General features: G+C 33.6%; 3 protein-coding genes across 3 annotated transcripts in view; all 3 read left to right on the top strand.

The window, feature by feature from the left end:
• Positions 1-16,958, top strand: part of LOC308565024 (olfactory receptor 51B5-like) — a gene marked incomplete at both ends in the record, with an annotated part of 340,544 nt that overhangs the window by 272,637 nt on the left and 50,949 nt on the right. The gene's annotated exons all lie outside the window — the stretch shown is intronic.
• On the top strand, positions 3,801-4,782 carry LOC308565114 (olfactory receptor 52D1-like; the record flags this gene model as incomplete). The annotated part of the gene is given in 2 exon segments (XM_081153924.1): positions 3,801-3,823; positions 3,825-4,782. Coding segments are annotated over 2 exon segments (981 nt in total).
• Positions 9,713-10,648, top strand: LOC308565172 (olfactory receptor 52E2; the record flags this gene model as incomplete). The annotated part of the gene is made up of 1 exon (XM_081153982.1): positions 9,713-10,648. The coding sequence occupies one exon, from the start codon at positions 9,713-9,715 to the stop codon at positions 10,646-10,648; it is 936 nt and encodes a 311-aa protein (XP_081010108.1).

Below are 16,958 nucleotides of genomic sequence, written 5' to 3'. Positions count from 1 at the left end.
CTTAAGGATTAAATTGGATAATGTCTTCAATGTAAATAATACAATACCTAATATAAAACAATTCATGTAGATTTATTTTACTTTAGTTAAGAGATAGATAAAGATGTAGAATTTAACCAGAAGATAGTATAGTTTACTTTATTCCTCTCCAAAAGCAGACATGAGTTTCTTTCACTCCATTCTCTCTTTTTCTCCATCCTGTAGTCAGACAAGGAACGAAATGCAGAAAGAATTGAATTTTGTTGGAAACTGCTCCCTGCATTGTCTGAAAGATTTAACATTATATTAAAGAAACTGTTAATGTACTACACTGTTTAGGAATAGTATGGACTATAATAAATTCATAGTGATTTTACTGGGTGTCTTAAATTTATATGGAAGTTATTTACCAGAAAATGAATAACAATTTCTTATCTTCTCCTTTTCTCTTTTTCTTTATTCATTCATTGGAACTGGAACAGCAAATGTATAAAACTACACATCCTCTGCTAAGAAAGAATTTGTAATATAATAAAGGAAAAACTATGCAGAAATATAAAATACAATTAGACAAGAGATAGAAGACAGGTAATTGCACAGTCCAGGCCTTAGGGACACTGAAGAGGGATGGGATTGATGGTTAAAAGTTTCTAGAAAAATAGCTCAGCCAGCATGGCTCAGTGGTTGAGTGTCCACCCATGAATCAGGAGATCATGGTTCCATTCTTGGTCAGGGCACATGCCCAGGTTGCAGGCTGGATCCACAGTAGGGGATGTGCAGGAGGCAGCCAATCAATGATTCTCTCTCATCATTGATGTTTCTATCTCTCTCTCTCACTCCCTTCCTCTTTCTGAAATGAATAAATATATATATATTTAAATAATAACATATATAATAAATGTTTTTAATAAAAACATATTTTTTTCCTAGAAAAATAGTCTCAGAGGAGTGGGTATGTGAGCAGAGTCTTCAATTCTAACCAAGTTATTGAGGGGTTTTGGGTGTGAAGATATATCATGAAAAACAAAAGACATGTCATCATTTTCATGAATTAAATAGGAGACCAGTTCTTTATGTGGCGAAATACAGGAAAAAATATTTCAAGAGTTTGGAAGAATTCCTAATATTTTATAAGACCTGGAGAGCCAAATCTTATTTATAATTTCTTGGGGGTTTTTTGTGAATATATTTGTAACTCTGCGTTATTTACTTACCTTTACACAGGTAACACATGAATATATAGAATACCTTGGCACTGTTAAAAAGTCAAAGCATAGTGATACAGCTAAATTATGCTGTCTCTATTCCTTCATCCATCCTACATTTTAGAGCTCTCCTAAGTTGGGTATGCATCCTTTTAGATTATTTCTGTATTTATAAGTGTGGTTTTATAGGTGTACTTGTGGCTATATATATATATACACATGTATATATAATTCTATAATAATAATACACATAATTATATAATACTATATGTAATATATGTGAATATGTATATTTATATAACCACATTTATAAATACATATATGCATACACACATGCATATATATTATGAAGATATATCATGAAAAACAAAGACATGTCATCACTGTCATGAATTAAATAGGTGACACAATTATTATGTGTTTCAATGTTAATGAAAAAATCAAATTTCTGTTTTATTTTTCATTTAGATGTTTTTCTTTGCCAGTTTATATAAATATATTTAGTCTAAGTGCTTCTGGATAGTACATAATAAAATGTGCCACAGATTTTTAAATTTATATTATTTTATTAATGGACATTTTTAATGGTTCTGTTTCTGTTCTATTACAGGCACTTATACAAAAAGAATCACTGTATACACTTCCATGTGTACATGTGAACATTATTCCTTAGGATGGCAAGTAGATAAATTTCTCTGCCAAAATTTTTGCTTTTAATAATAGTGGTTACTAAACAATTTGCCTCTAAATCTTGGGTCAGTTTTCTCCGGTCAGTTGTACGCAAGAGTCACTCTTTAATCCAGACTTCACTAATGCTTGTTATCATAAATCTTCATATTCTGTTGGTTAAAAATATAAGGTATGAATTGTATTCATTTTCAATTTTCAGTTCTTGATTGCAAGTAAAGATAGGTGTTTTTATGTGATTGGACATTTGGATTTATTTCCGTGTGAATGCTTTCACCTACATAATTTGTCCTCATATTTTCTATTGGTAAAAATATATTTACATTTAATGAGATAGAGCAAATAAAGAGAGTGAAGGTTATAATTCATGTGAAATATGAGAATGCTGATGGAACCACAAGTATAAATAAAAGGATATGTAGGTTTATTTTAGGACAAGAAAAAGTAAAGCATAAAAATGCATTAGCTCTACATATATATACATAAACCTAAGGTTAGAACAGTGTAAGATTGAGAGAGATTTTTGTCTAGTAAAAAAATGTTAATTTTCGCCTGGCCGGGCATAGCTCAGCGGTTGAGTGTTGACCTGGGATCCAGGCGATCGGGGTTTGATTCCCAGTCAGGGCACATGCCCGGGTTGCGGGCTCGATCAATGACTCTCATCATTGATGTTTCTGTCTCTCTTTCTCCCTCTCCTTTCCTCTCTCTGAAATCAATAAAGATATATTTTAAAAAAAAAAAAAAAAGTTAATTTTCTCTATGAGTTATGTGTAAGGTAACTCTCACCTTTTGAGAGGAAGTGCATTGAAAGAGGGTTAATTAGGAAGAAAAAGGCTTAGAATTTGGACTGTGTTCTTTATGGGCTTTAAAAACTGGTGGCTTTCAATAATTATTCGTAATCAAATTAATTTGAAATAATCGATATACCAAAGTGGAAGTCTTATTTCCTAATAAGACTATTAGAACAACATTTTGAAAGTGAGGGGGAGCAGAATATGCTACCCAAAAATATGCCACCTAGGCATATTGATTATACTGGAACAAGTATAATCAGCAAATCACAGTTTGGGAGTTGGGATAAGAATCAACCAGTACAGAAAAAGTATGCAGAGCAAAGGAAATTTATGAAGGAAAACTTGGATGAAGCAGACTGCCTACAGAGTACACTTAATGAAAATCAAGTTGTAAAGTTGTTGGACTAATTAGATACATGTAGAAAAGTGAAGAAAGCTCAGAATACAGGTTATAATCATGTAGTAATTTTTTTCCCCTGCTAAGATCAGGAGTAAATTCTGGGACCAGTGGAGAGTCATGACCAATGCAATGAACTGTTTTTTTTTCCTGACACACCGTCATCAGGCCCACTCCTGTCATCCTGAATGAATCACATGTTAGTGTGAATTAAGCTCTTTGGGGTAATTCTGCAATAATTAACACATTCTCCATATTTTGGTATTTCAGTCTCAAAGCTACACCCTGTAATTTGGCATGTCCCCAAAGTATTATTCCTAAAATCTTTTTTTAAAAAAAATAATCTATTTTCTACTTAAGACCTCCTATATTTCTTCTGACTCACTATTTTGTGTCGTACAAGTGCAATTTTCTTACTAACTCATCCAAACCCATTACTCCTATACATCCTTCAGCTTTCAATTGATATCACTTTTGTCTCAGTGGATGGAAGATTCTGGAATTTCATATATTTAACTCCAATTTTTTGTACCTAGGTTATTTTCTCTCATTTAGCATATATAGATCAGCCACATTGCTTATTACAACCCTGAAATAATATTTGACACTCAGAGGATGAAATAATTATCTAAGCATTTACAGACATCGTAATTTCTCCAGGACTTGCAATCCCTGCATTTTGGCTAACTCATTAGTGCTTTCAAAATATTTGTTATTTATTTGCTTTAGGTGAAATCCATGAAGAGAAAGTTAAATGCTGACTCTGGTTATGTCAGCATACAATAAAACCAATGTCCATCCATCAACCTTTATTCTTATTGGCATTCCTGGTTTGGAAGCTTTCCACATCTGGATCTCCATCCCCTTTTGTGTAGTCTACCTTTTGGCCTTAGTGGGAAACTGCTCTCTTCTGTTTATAATCAAGACAGACTCCAGCCTCCATGAGCCAATGTACCTCTTCCTCTGCATGCTGGCTGTGGCTGACCTTATTGTGTGTACTACAGCTGTGCCCAAACTTCTCAGCCTCTTCTGGTTCCATGATGGAGAGATTCGCTTTGGAGCCTGCCTCACTCAGGTGTTCCTGATTCACTCTTGCTCCACCATGGAGTCTGGCTTCTTCCTGGCCATGGCTTTTGACCGTTATGTAGCCATTTGTAATCCATTAAGACACTCAGCTATTCTGACACATTCTGTAATTGGGGGGATGGGTCTAGCTATTGTCCTCCGGGGCATGGTACTTCTCAGTCCTCACCCCTTCCTGCTACTTTGGCTTCCCTACTGCAGGACCAATATTATTTCCCACACCTACTGTGAGTTCATGGCCCTTATCAAGATTGCCTGTGCTGAGACAAGAATCCGAAGAGCCTACAGCCTCATCGTTGCTTTCCTTACTGGAGGAGTGGACTTCATATTGATTATTTGTTCTTATGCCCTCATACTGCACACTGTCTTCCACCTCCCATCTAAGGATGCCCGACTCAAGACCTTGGGCACCTGTGGCTCCCATATCTGTGTGATCTTAGTGTCCTATAGTCCAGCATTCTTTTCCTTTCTCACCCACAGGTTTGGGCACCATGTATCTCCCCATGTCCACATATTTGTGGCCAACATCTATCTTCTGGTCCCACCTATGGTGAACCCCATTATCTATGGGGTAAGGACCAAAAAGATACGAGACAGGTTCCTTAAATTTTTCAGTTTTCCAAAGCCTCTGAACTAAAAACCCTTTTTGTTGGTGTGTAATATCTGAACAAACATTATATTAACCATGTTAGAATGTGTGGTTTCTTCATCAAGATCACCTTTTAATGGTCAGAGGGCTAGTGTTATATTGTGGGAAGCAACTCATCTAAAGATAGATTCTATGTTTTAGCAATCATGACATTGAGGCAGTTATAATACCAGGTAGGACTTTTTCTCACAATATTAAAATATTGTTCACTAAAAACAAAATAAAACAGCCCTACCAGAGTGGCTCAGTTGGTAGAGAATGCCCTGTACACTGAAAGGTTGCCAGTTCAATTCCTGGTCAGGGCACATGCCTGGAGTGTGGGTTGAATCCATGGTTGGAGCATGTGTGGAAAGCAACCAAGTGATGTTTCTCTCTCACATTGATCTATCTTTCCTCCTTCTTTCTCTCGCTCTCTCTCTTTCCCTCTCTCTCTCATCTCTCTCTCTAAGCATGTCCTCAGGTGAGGAAATAAATAAATAAATAAATAAATAAATAAATAAATAAATAAATAAATAAATAAATAAATTTGGAGAATCATCTGATGCTAAAAACATGAGGTATTTAAAATCAACAGGATATACAATCACATATTTTTGGTTTACCATTTCAGACTTGCTACCAGATTTAGAAATTTCCCTTTTTCCACCCTAGTCCTCCCTTCTTGACTAAATGACCTTCTTTTACAAGTACATACTTATGATTCAGTGGCCCACAGTCCATGATTTGAGAAATACAATTGTAGGAAGCTAACAATGGACACATTGATGTCCTTCCACTCAGGTACTACAACATAATTAAAAATTTCTTCCAGGACTTACAGTTTTCACTTAGAATATAGAACATTGCTAAGATTGTCACTCAAAATCTTATGACAATAAACCTCACAATTTTCTGAACCTTCAGAAAGTTGAAATCACAGAGCAAGTAATTAACTCACATCTGAGGAAAGATAGATGCTAGATGGCATACAAGCCAGTGAAAATAATTTGTCTAAAAAAGATTTTTAATTAATAAAGTTAATTTTGGGTGACACTGGTAAATAAAGTTTTAAGTGTACAATTCTATGGTACATCACCTGAGTATTGTATGTGTACCCATCACCCAAAGTAAGATTATTTCTCACTATATATTTGAATCCCTTTACCCTTTACTACCCCTTACCTCCTTCCCTCTTGGTAAGTACAACACTGTTATCTGTCTATGAGTTTTTGTTTGTTTTCTTGTTTGTTCATTTGTTGCCTTCAGTTTTCCTTCCCATATATGATTGAAATCATACAGTTCTTGACTTTTTCTGTCAGATTTATTTAGCTTAGCATGATATTCTCAAGATCCATCCATGTTGTCACAAATGGCAGTATTTCATCTTTTCTTATGGCTGAGTAGTACTCCATTGTATATACATATGTACCACATTTTCTTTATCCAACCATCTATCCAAGGACACTTTGGTTATCCCTATGTCTTGGCCAAAGTGAATAATGTTGCAATAAACATAGGGGTGCATATATCTTTGCAAATAAATGGTTTCAAAATTTTCCAGTGAACCAGAAGAGAGGTTGCTGGGTCGTATGGTAACTCTATTCTTAATTTCCTGAGGAATGGCCATACTATTTTCTATAGCAGTTGTACCAGTTTACATTCCTACCAGCAGCAAATGAAGGTTCCTCTTTCTCCACAACTTCTCCAACAGTTGTTATTGCCAGGGACAGATTAGAAACTAGAGTCCTCAGAGACCTTGTGTCCTTTACAAAACTGACTCTAGGGAATTTTCTATTGGGAGCTCCTCCCAGGCAAAGAACAGTGCCCTCATAAAGACTGAGCAGATTGAGACAAGACAGAAACAGGATTCCATCTTGGTGCTCAATCTGGTGAGCCTTCCTCAAGTCCCAGCTCACAGTGCAGCCTTACTCCACAGTGATTGATGAAGGAAAAGAAGAGGTGTAGGAGAGGAAAAAGAGACATGGGATTAGTTTGGAGAAAAGAAGACTAAGAATGCAGTTTAGAGAATGAATAGGGTCTCATTCGGGATTGGCCATATGATTTGAGTACTGCTGATAATGTCTGTTGATTCATTTATCTACTGGTTACACAGGTGTGATTAGTTTGTAAAAAATTAATTGAGCTGCACTCTTATGTGTGCACTCTACTTATGGACCTGAAAATTTAATAAAATATTCACAAAATATAAATCCATTAATGACAAATAGAATATATGTCATTTATGTTTGTGTCTTCATCATCACTTAATTGCATCAAGTAAGAAATTAACATTAAAATGATGAATGGCTATAAAGACTCCCTAGGACAGTAAGAGATTAACAATAATAATTAATAATAAAATAGAACCATTAAAGCACTATACTGTAATAAAAGTTATGTGAATGTGTCTTTCTCTCTTAAAATATCTTACTGTACTGTACTCACACTTCTTGATATGAGATGGTACAATGCCTAAGTGATGAAATGAATGATGTAGGCATTGTGACATAGCATTAGATTACTATTGACCTGATGATATGTCAGAAGGAGGATCTTCAAGCCAGTATGATGTCATGTCTTCCACCCACAAATTCAATGTTTTTCCATCTTAAATAAGCACTTACCACACTGTGGCTGTAACTTTTGCAGTTTGAGGTGTGACGACAGAACTAGCACAATTTTTTTTTCTTCACAATTTCACAGATAGAAGACTGGTTCTTACTATAAATCTTAGTGACTTCAGCAGATGACTTTTTAAATTTTCACCCAAGGATATGTTTTTATTGATTTTTTTTAAAGAGAGAGGGAGAGAAAAACATCAATGTGAAAGAAACATTAATAATTTGTCTCTTGTACACACCCCAACCAGGGATTGAACCCACAACCTAGGTGTGCCCTGACCTAGAGCTAAATCTGAAACCTTTTGCTGTATGGAACGATGCTCCAACCACCTGAGCCACACAGCCGGGGCTCAGCATATGCTTTTTTTCCTTTCCTTATTAAGCCAAGAACTTTCACCTTTTCACTTAATGGAAACATTTTATGGCTTCTCTTTGGCATATCCAAATTGCCAGCATTAACACTCCTGTGCTTTGAGGGCCATTATAAAGTAAAATAAGAGTCACTTGAATACAAGCACTGTGATACCCTGGCAGTTGATCTGATCACCAAGACAGCTACTATGTGACTGGGGGCAGGTAGTGTCTACAGAGCTGGACAGCGCAAGATTTCATCATCCTACTCAAAACGGCATGCAATTTAAAATTGATGAATTGTTTATTTCTGGAATTTTCCATTTAATATGTTCAGACCATGTTTGACTGTGGGTAACTGAAAACATGGAATGTGAAACCATGGATAAGGGGGGACTACTGCACTGGAGAAAGAAAAACTTTGTTGCTATTTTTGCTGATTTCCACCGATGGGGTTCACAGAAAAACTTACCTCCATGAGTGAAACTTACTTTCACTCCTCCTGCTATCTTTCCATTGCTACATTTTTCAAAGTAAAGAACAAAATTATGTTAGGAGGTGATATAGCAATAATTTTAAGGGAAAAATATTCATTATTTTATCAAGATCAATAAACTGTTAGTTCAAATCACTGGAAGCGATTGTAGCCTTATCATTTCAGTGATGTATTGAGAGAAATAATAAAGAATATTATAGTTACCAAAAAAAAATTGGCCACAATTCCATTGCAATCTCATAACCTTTGGAAATAGCCACTATTCAATTGTAACTTCTACAGAGTGTCTCCACATTTACCACCCTTCTCAGCTGCCCCTTTCATTACCTGTTTATCACAGACACCATTCTTTTGGTTATTTCATCTTTTATTTCACTGTCTAGATAATACTCTGACTTTCTTGCAGGAAATGAGGTCATAATTAGTATTGTGGCTGTGGAATTACAAATGATCAGAAGACTTTCTACAATGAAACAATTACTCATGTGAATGAACACACACTTTGGAAATATTCCCCTATCAGATTTTATAAACAAGTTACATAAAGACATAGGACTTTAGGGAACTTGGAAAATGACTGAATTATCATTCACCTTATTTTATATTAATTCTAATATTTTTCTCTCTAGTTTTTATTGACATTTTGACATGTGTTTTACACCCCTAAAGTCATAATTGCCTTGGTTATAAATGAGAAATACTAGCATAATTTATTCAGATGGATGTTGTGAGATTTTTAAAAGATTTTGAATTGGTATATGTCTGGAGTATTTGTGTGTGTGTGTGTGTGTGTGTGTGTGTGTGTGTGTGTGTATGATACTTATTTCTCATAGGTTAAACATATATTAGCTTTTCCTTTATTTCCATTCATTACCTTCCTCCCTCACTTAACTTCCCAGACCTTCTGTTAAAAGCACTTGAAACTTCTGGCAAGCCTCTTAAACTCTTTGATCCTTAGATCACTTATATGTAAAATATGGAAATGTAATGTTCTCTTTGAAAAAAAAATTGCAGACAATTTTTGCACAGTCTGACAAACAGCCTTGCAAATAGTAGGCAGCACCTAACAAATTGGTAATCAATGTTGCTTTTTTCACTAATATTGTCCACATTGTTTAGTAATAACAATGGCTCAATACTAACAGATGAAACAATTTTAATGCTTTAAAGTAATTTTTTATATTTTGGCATAAATTTTGTTGACTTCAGCTGTTTGCTGATAATTATTATCCTTGTGTGTTGTCATTCAATTAACTGGAACTAATTGTCATCACTGTATTTAGAAGCTAGCAGAATCCTAAATAGGTCAGACTTGAAGGAGGAATTCTATTGGTGATAATGGCAATAATGAAAGAAGTTAGCTTAAGTGTTCTTATGTTATCTTTAGGTCTTCAAAGCTACAGAACACTATCTGGTCACCTGTATATTGGATGAACATAAATTTCTGAAGACTTATGCATTACCTAGCAGGATGTCCCTTCCCAATGACACCCAGTTTCACCTCTTCTCCTTCCTGTTGCTGGGCGTCCCAGGACTCGAAACACTCCACATTTGGATTGGCTTTCCCTTTTGTGTTGTGTACATGATTGCACTCATAGGGAACCTCACTATTCTGTTTGTGATCCAGGCTGAGAGCAGCCTCCACCAGCCTATGTTCTACTTCCTGGCCATGTTGGCTACCATTGACTTGGGTCTCTCCACAGCTACTATCCCTAAGATGCTCGGAATCTTCTGGTTCAATCTCAGAGAGATGATCTTTGAAGCCTGCCTCACCCAGATGTTTTTCATTCACAACTTCACATTGATGGAATCAACAGTTCTCTTGGCAATGGCTTATGATCGTTATGTGGCCATCTGCAACCCACTCCGATATAGCACCATCCTCACCAATAAGGTTGTTTCCAGGATTGGTCTTGGTGTGCTAGTGAGGGCATTTATTGTTGTGATTCCGTTTGTATTTCTCATCTTGCGACTGCCCTTCTGTGGGAATCATGTCATTCCTCATACCTACTGTGAGCACATGGGTCTTGCTCGTCTGTCTTGTGCCAGCATCAAGATCAATATCATCTATGGCTTATGTGCAATTTGTAATCTAGTGTTTGACATTATAGCCATTTCCCTTTCCTATGTTCGGATACTCAGCACTGTTTTCCGTCTTCCTTCCCGTGAAGCCCGCCTCAAGTCTCTCAGCACATGTGGTTCTCATGTTTGTGTAATTCTTGCCTTCTATACGCCAGCCCTCTTTTCCTTCATGACACATCGCTTTGGCAGAAATGTCCCTCGTTATATCCACATACTCCTGGCCAATCTTTATGTCGTAGTTCCACCAATGCTCAACCCTGTCATATATGGAGTCAGAACCAAGCAGATCTATGACCGTGTGAAGAAAATATTATTACAGAAATAAGGAATAGAAACAAAATGAAACCTATACAAGTGATTTTTCAATGTGAAATCTTATCAAACTTAAGTCAGAAGAGTACTTTCTCATACAATTATGTTAAAATATGTATTTTAATTGGCTTTCTTCTGTATTTTATTTCCATCTTCTTTTCAGACCACTTCTCAATATCCATTGCTGCATTCTCTTTGTCCTTTATAATTTCGTTTAGCAGGTTATATTAATTTTATCTATTCTTTTCAATATCTGGTCAATATTTTTATATTGATAACTTTAATGCACCTATTATTGATAGATTAATTGATGTTTCCTGGAGCTCCTTTCTTCTCCCAATATAATTATAATCACTTTCTTAGTTTCTGTTTTTATAAGTGCAGTATGCTGGGGATAAAATGACACTCAGACACTTTGCTTAACCTTGTAGAATTTACAGAATTTAAAATTTGTCAGCAAACTCAACTTATAAACATCCATCCTTTTAATATCTTGGTAATTAAATTTATCTTTGTTTTCAAGTATCAAAAAAATTATATTTTAAGCAACCTGACCATTTTAGTATTTTAAATATATTACTAATTTCAAGGACATGTGACAATTATTTGTGCTCTCTATCTTCCTGTCTCTCTCTCCTCTCTCCCCGCTCCCCACCCCAGAGCATGCCCACTCAAATCTTTTTCTTTTTTAATATATCTTTATTGATTTCAGAGAGAGGAAGGGAGAAGGAGAGAGAAAGATAGAAACATCAATGATGAGAGAGTCATCGATTGACTGCCTCCTGCATGCCCCCAACTAGGGATCAAGCCCACAACCTGGCATGTGCCCTGACCAGGTATTGAACCGAGATCTCCTGGATCCTAGGTTGATGCTCAACCACTGAGCATTTCAAATGTACTTTCCTAAGCTCCAAGGGCCCTTTTGCCTCTGTAACTTGTTTTGTTTCCTTAGCCAGTTTCTTCTTCTGCTCACTTTTTTTTTTTACTTTTACTACCTCTGTAACATTCTAAATAAACTTTTTCTTGTAATTTGAAAAAAAAAATTATTATTTTTATATTAAATTTACTATCTTACATTTACTATTTTTACTTTAACCTGAGCTATAGATCATTCACAACAAATATTTTCTTCTTTTGAATTATTTTTATTATTACTGTCACATTTGCTTTGATTTTATATATAATTTTACAACTATTTTAGCCATTGCCCTACAAATGCCATTAAAAATATTTATCTACTTCATGATAATTTTAAAACTCACACACATAGGGTTACTGTTTTATATAATCACTATTCATTTAAATATGCCACCATATTTACTACTTTGATTGTGATGCATTCCTCCTCACATCTTCAAATTTCTATCTGTAATGATTTCACTCGTGTCTGAAAAATAAACAAATATTTCATTGGCACAATTTTGCTGGTTGTGCATTTCTGGTTTTTTGTTTGTTTGCTTGCCTAAAATAACTTTATTTATTTTAAGGTTATTTAGAAGATATAGAATTGCAAATTTACTGGGAGTTTTCCAGCATTATGGAAGTGTAATTAACAAATAAAAATTGCCTATATTTAATTTATACAATGTGATATTTTAAAAGTGTACACATGATTTTATATATACAAGATGAAGCAAAAGTAGGTTTACAGTTGTTCATATGGAAAATAACACAGTAATTAATAAATAATAATACAAGAATAAATGCTGTGTTTCTCATACTTGCAATTGTAAACCTCCTTTTGTCCCATCATATATGTAATGAAACGATTATCACAATCAAGTTAATGAACATATCCATAACCTCGTATAGTTACGTGTTATTTTTGTGATGAGAACACTTAAGATTACTCTCTAGCAAATTTCAAGTGTATAATGCAGCATTATTAACTATAATCATTGTGATGCACATTAAATCCCCAAAACTTATTCATCTTATAATCGTATCCTTCAACCAATATTGCTTCCATTTTTCCCATTTCATAGCTAGTTCTACTCTCTGTTTCTATGAGCTTGACTTTTTTTAGATCCCACATAAAAGTGAGAATGTATAGTATTTGTCTTTCTGTCTCTGGCTTATTTCACTTAGTATAATGACCTCTAAGAAATATTTCCTTATTTTTTATGACTGAACACTATTCCATTTTTATATATACCACATTTTCTTTATCTATTCAGCTGTTCAAGACACTTAAGTTGCTTCCATTTTTGTGCTACTTTGAATAATGATACAGTGAACATATGTCTTTGAGCTATTGATTTCATTTCTTTTCGATATATATATACCAAGAAGTGGGATTGTTGGATCATATGGTAGCTCTATTTTTAATTTTTTTGAAGAAACTCCATACTATTTTTCATAATGCCTATACCAAAGCTATCGTAGTAAAGAGGTTAAGACTAAACACAGTGCAGTTAGTGCCTGTGTTCCACACCTATGTCTATCAATCCTTAGGTATGTGTCTTTGGGAAAACTGCTTAACTTATTTAAGGTTGAACCACCCACATAACCTTCTCAAGCAATTTAGTAAAGGGGATAATAATATCTTCTACCTCACAGAATTATTTTAAGTATTACTTTTACATGTAACAAATACATATAAAAACGTGGGTAAACACCATAAAAAGTAAGGAAACAGTATTTGTTATCGTCATAATTACAAAATCACACTACTGTGGCTTTCTCTCTGTTTCCTGTATATATTTTTGTCTCTCTTATGAATGATAATTTAGCTGAGAATTGATTCTGAAATCAACAATTCTTTTTCTTCAGAATAGTAAAACTAGTATTTCATTTTCAGCTGGCTTATTTATTTGTTTATTTATTTATTTATTTATTTATTTATTTATTTATTGCCTTTAAGATCTTTATATCTGGACAAGTTGTCTTTCTTTTTTTGGTTTCTGAATTTTCTTGCTTATGTTTCCTTTTTTTCTCTTTATCAATTGAAGTTTTAATGCAGTAGGTGGCTATAATTTTGTATTATAGCCTGGCAACTACTTGCATCAACTTTTGGTATGAATACCTGTAATTATGTTTTTAATTAGAAAACTTTCATTTATGATATTTTTAATATAGCTTCTTCAACTTTTTTCCAGTTTCTTATTTTAAAAATTTATAAGTAATATTTCAGGAAAATCTTAGTCTATTCTCCATTGATGTAAATATCATTCAACAATTTTTTTTTTTTTTTTTTTACTGTGCTATACTATTTGGAAATTCTTTATAGTTTCTTTTTTAGGATTTCCACTTTGTTTATTTGTATTCAACAAATGTAAAGTTTTACTGTAATAATTATTACATGATTCTCCACTTTAGTTGTTTTATCTCAATTATTACAATATCAATTTTTAATTTTTTGTTTTTGATGATAGATATTGCTTTGGCCAGGTAGCTCAGTTGGTTAGAGCATCCACTGGATACACCAAGTTTTCAAGTTTGATTCCCAGTCAAGGCCCATACAAGAATCAACCAATGAATGCATAAATAAGTGGTACAACAAATCAATCTTTTTTTCTCTCTCTAAAATCAATAAATAAACAAAAAGAAGGAAACTATGTCAGCTAAGTCTTTTTTTAAAAGGTGATAAACATCAACAGCTGAATAATTCTTCAATCTGCTTAGTTATTTCCACTTTTTCTGGACTGATTTGTTTTCTTTCTGTGAATATTTTGGTTGACTTTCTTTATGTACTGTGTTGTACAGATTTAAAGTGGGATATTTCCCGATCTCCTTTTTCTCTCCATTATTTTATCTCTTTTTTCTTGTTTCTCTCTCATTCACTCACTTTACTTTATCTTCTATAAATCTCACCATCATCGTACCTACAAATCAATTCCTGGCTAGAAATTCTGTGATGGGTCTCTGCCAAAACTTCTGTGATCTTCAGCATAAAAATTAGTCTTCTCGTTGCACTTTCAGGATATCTAAAGTAAAGGCAATGACCCGTAAGTGCTCGAATCATTTGAGTTCAGAGACTGACAGTGTGATCTGTGAACTATGGTCATCCACTCTCATGAAAGTATTGGTACCAAAAAACTATCCCCAGCAGCTATTTTTTTTTCTTTCATTCTGATGCATTAACCCTATTCCGAACTTGATTTTGAATAGGATTTGTTTTAACCTCCTGACTCTGGTGGAATATTTTAGTCGTCATTGTCTCAAAGGAGCAGATATCCCATCCTATTCAGTATCTATTTTTTCTGGAGTATTTCGTATGTACTTTGTTTACTTTTTTGAGGAATAATTTTCATGTAGTAAAATGCTTAGATCTTTTGTGTACAGTTTAATAAATTTTGACAAATGAAGGTACTTCTGTAGCTAACATTTAAATCTCATTATGCTTATTTCCATTACTCCAGAAAATTCTATCTTACAACTTGCCTTGTCTCCCAAGGTGGGCAAACACAATTCTGATTTCCGTCAGTCGGGTTGTTTCACCTGTCCCTGAGCTTTAGTTACATTGAAGCATAAAGTATATATACTTTTTCTTTTAGTTTATTTCCATCAGAAAATTGTTTTTTATGTTTATTATTTTGTAGCATGTACAGTAGTTCTTTTCTTTTTTATGGTGGACTAATATTCTGCTGTATGAATATACCCAGTGTGTTTATTCACTATATGGTTGAAGTGCATTTGGATTGTTTCTCTTTTGGCAATATTGTGAATGAAATTGCCATGAACATTTTAATATTGGCTTTTCTGTGCATAAAAGTTTCTATTTCTTGTGGCTAAATGACTAAGGAGTGGAATTTTTAGGTCATAGGAGAGGTGTAGCAGAATGTACATTTAACATTATAATATTCTTCACCTTCCACCATCACTTTATGAGATTTTCAGTTGTTCCCTATTTGTATGTCATTTTGTATTGTCACCACTTCCTGTTGTCAATCATTTGTGTGTATGCCAGTCTACTGAGGCATGAAAGGGAATTTTATCAAAGAGTTAAATTGTATTATCTTTATTTCTAGGCATATTTTTGCATTAATTGGATATTACATATCTTTTTTTTATGAGTACCTGTTGAAGTTCTTTGCCTACTCTTTTATATTATTTTATTTTCATCTCTTAATAATTTACATATAGAATATCTTTACATGGTCTGGTTACATGACCTTTGTTAGGACTATATATTATAAATATTTTCTCCCTGTCTGTGGTTTGCCTTTTCATCTTTTAATGATTTCCATAAAGAATATTTTAATATTGATAAAATCCAAGGTGTCTTCTTTTATGTGCCCCGTTTAAGAAATATTTTCCTGCTCCAAGATCTCAAATATCTTATCTTATTATTTCTTTTCAAGATCTTATATTTTGAATTTTAATAATTAGATTAAGAACGTGGATTCATCTCAAGAAATAGAGCTTGGATTTATCTCAAAAAATACTCAGATTTTGTATATAATTTGAGGGCAGAGTAAATACAGTTGGCTTATAATTTTGATGTGGATTGTGAGAGGAAGAGACAGGTCAAGAATAAGTCTAAGTATTTTTCTTGAGATTCTAGAAATGGAATAGTTATGATCAACAATTGAGATGTGAAATACAGGAGTGTTATGTGTATTTAGGAATCTTGGCAAAAGCTTTCATTTATAAGTTAGGTTAAAAAGTAATCAGAAAAATGTGAAATAGAAAAAATGATTAAATAGTAGATATTCAATTTTACTTTATTTTAATCTTTTATTTTTTCCATGACTTAATGATATTTTATGATATTAAAAATTACATATGTTCAATAATAGACATTTTATACAATTAACAAAACTTCCAAAAAATACATCTCACTGTCTATAGGTAAATAATTTAAGATCTGATAAATTTATATGTGCAAATTACATTTTTTGATATTCTGCATATTGTATACAATTTTATAACTTGCATTTTCCACTTAACACTGAATCATGAAAAAGTCCATTGTGAATAGAATATCTTGAAATAATTCATTAAAAATTACACATATTATTACACTGTAACATAGTTGTAAAAATCAAACTGGAATCACAATGGCTGGTTTGGAATCCAAGCTGCATGTCTTATTGCTACGTGATGCTGGGCAAAGTACTTTATGTCTGCAAGTCTCATTTTCCTCAACTACTACAGGATAAAAATAGGACCTATACTGGAGGATTGCTGTCATAATAAAATCAAATAATATATGTAAAGTATATAAAACTATGCCTGATACACAATAAGAGCTTTAGAAGCATTACCTATTTTATGATTTTGAATCATTTATTTGTTTATTATTATTTTGTATTTAAGATCATTCTGATTTCAAATATACTATGTTTTGATTCCCATACCTAAAATTGTGGGCACTTCTC

This window comes from Miniopterus schreibersii (assembly GCF_964146895.1).
Source record: "Miniopterus schreibersii genome assembly, chromosome: 12".
Taxonomy (NCBI): Eukaryota; Metazoa; Chordata; class Mammalia; order Chiroptera; family Miniopteridae; genus Miniopterus; species Miniopterus schreibersii.
The sequence above is the reverse complement of the archived record's forward strand: the minus strand, read 5'-3'. Positions and strand labels throughout refer to the sequence as shown.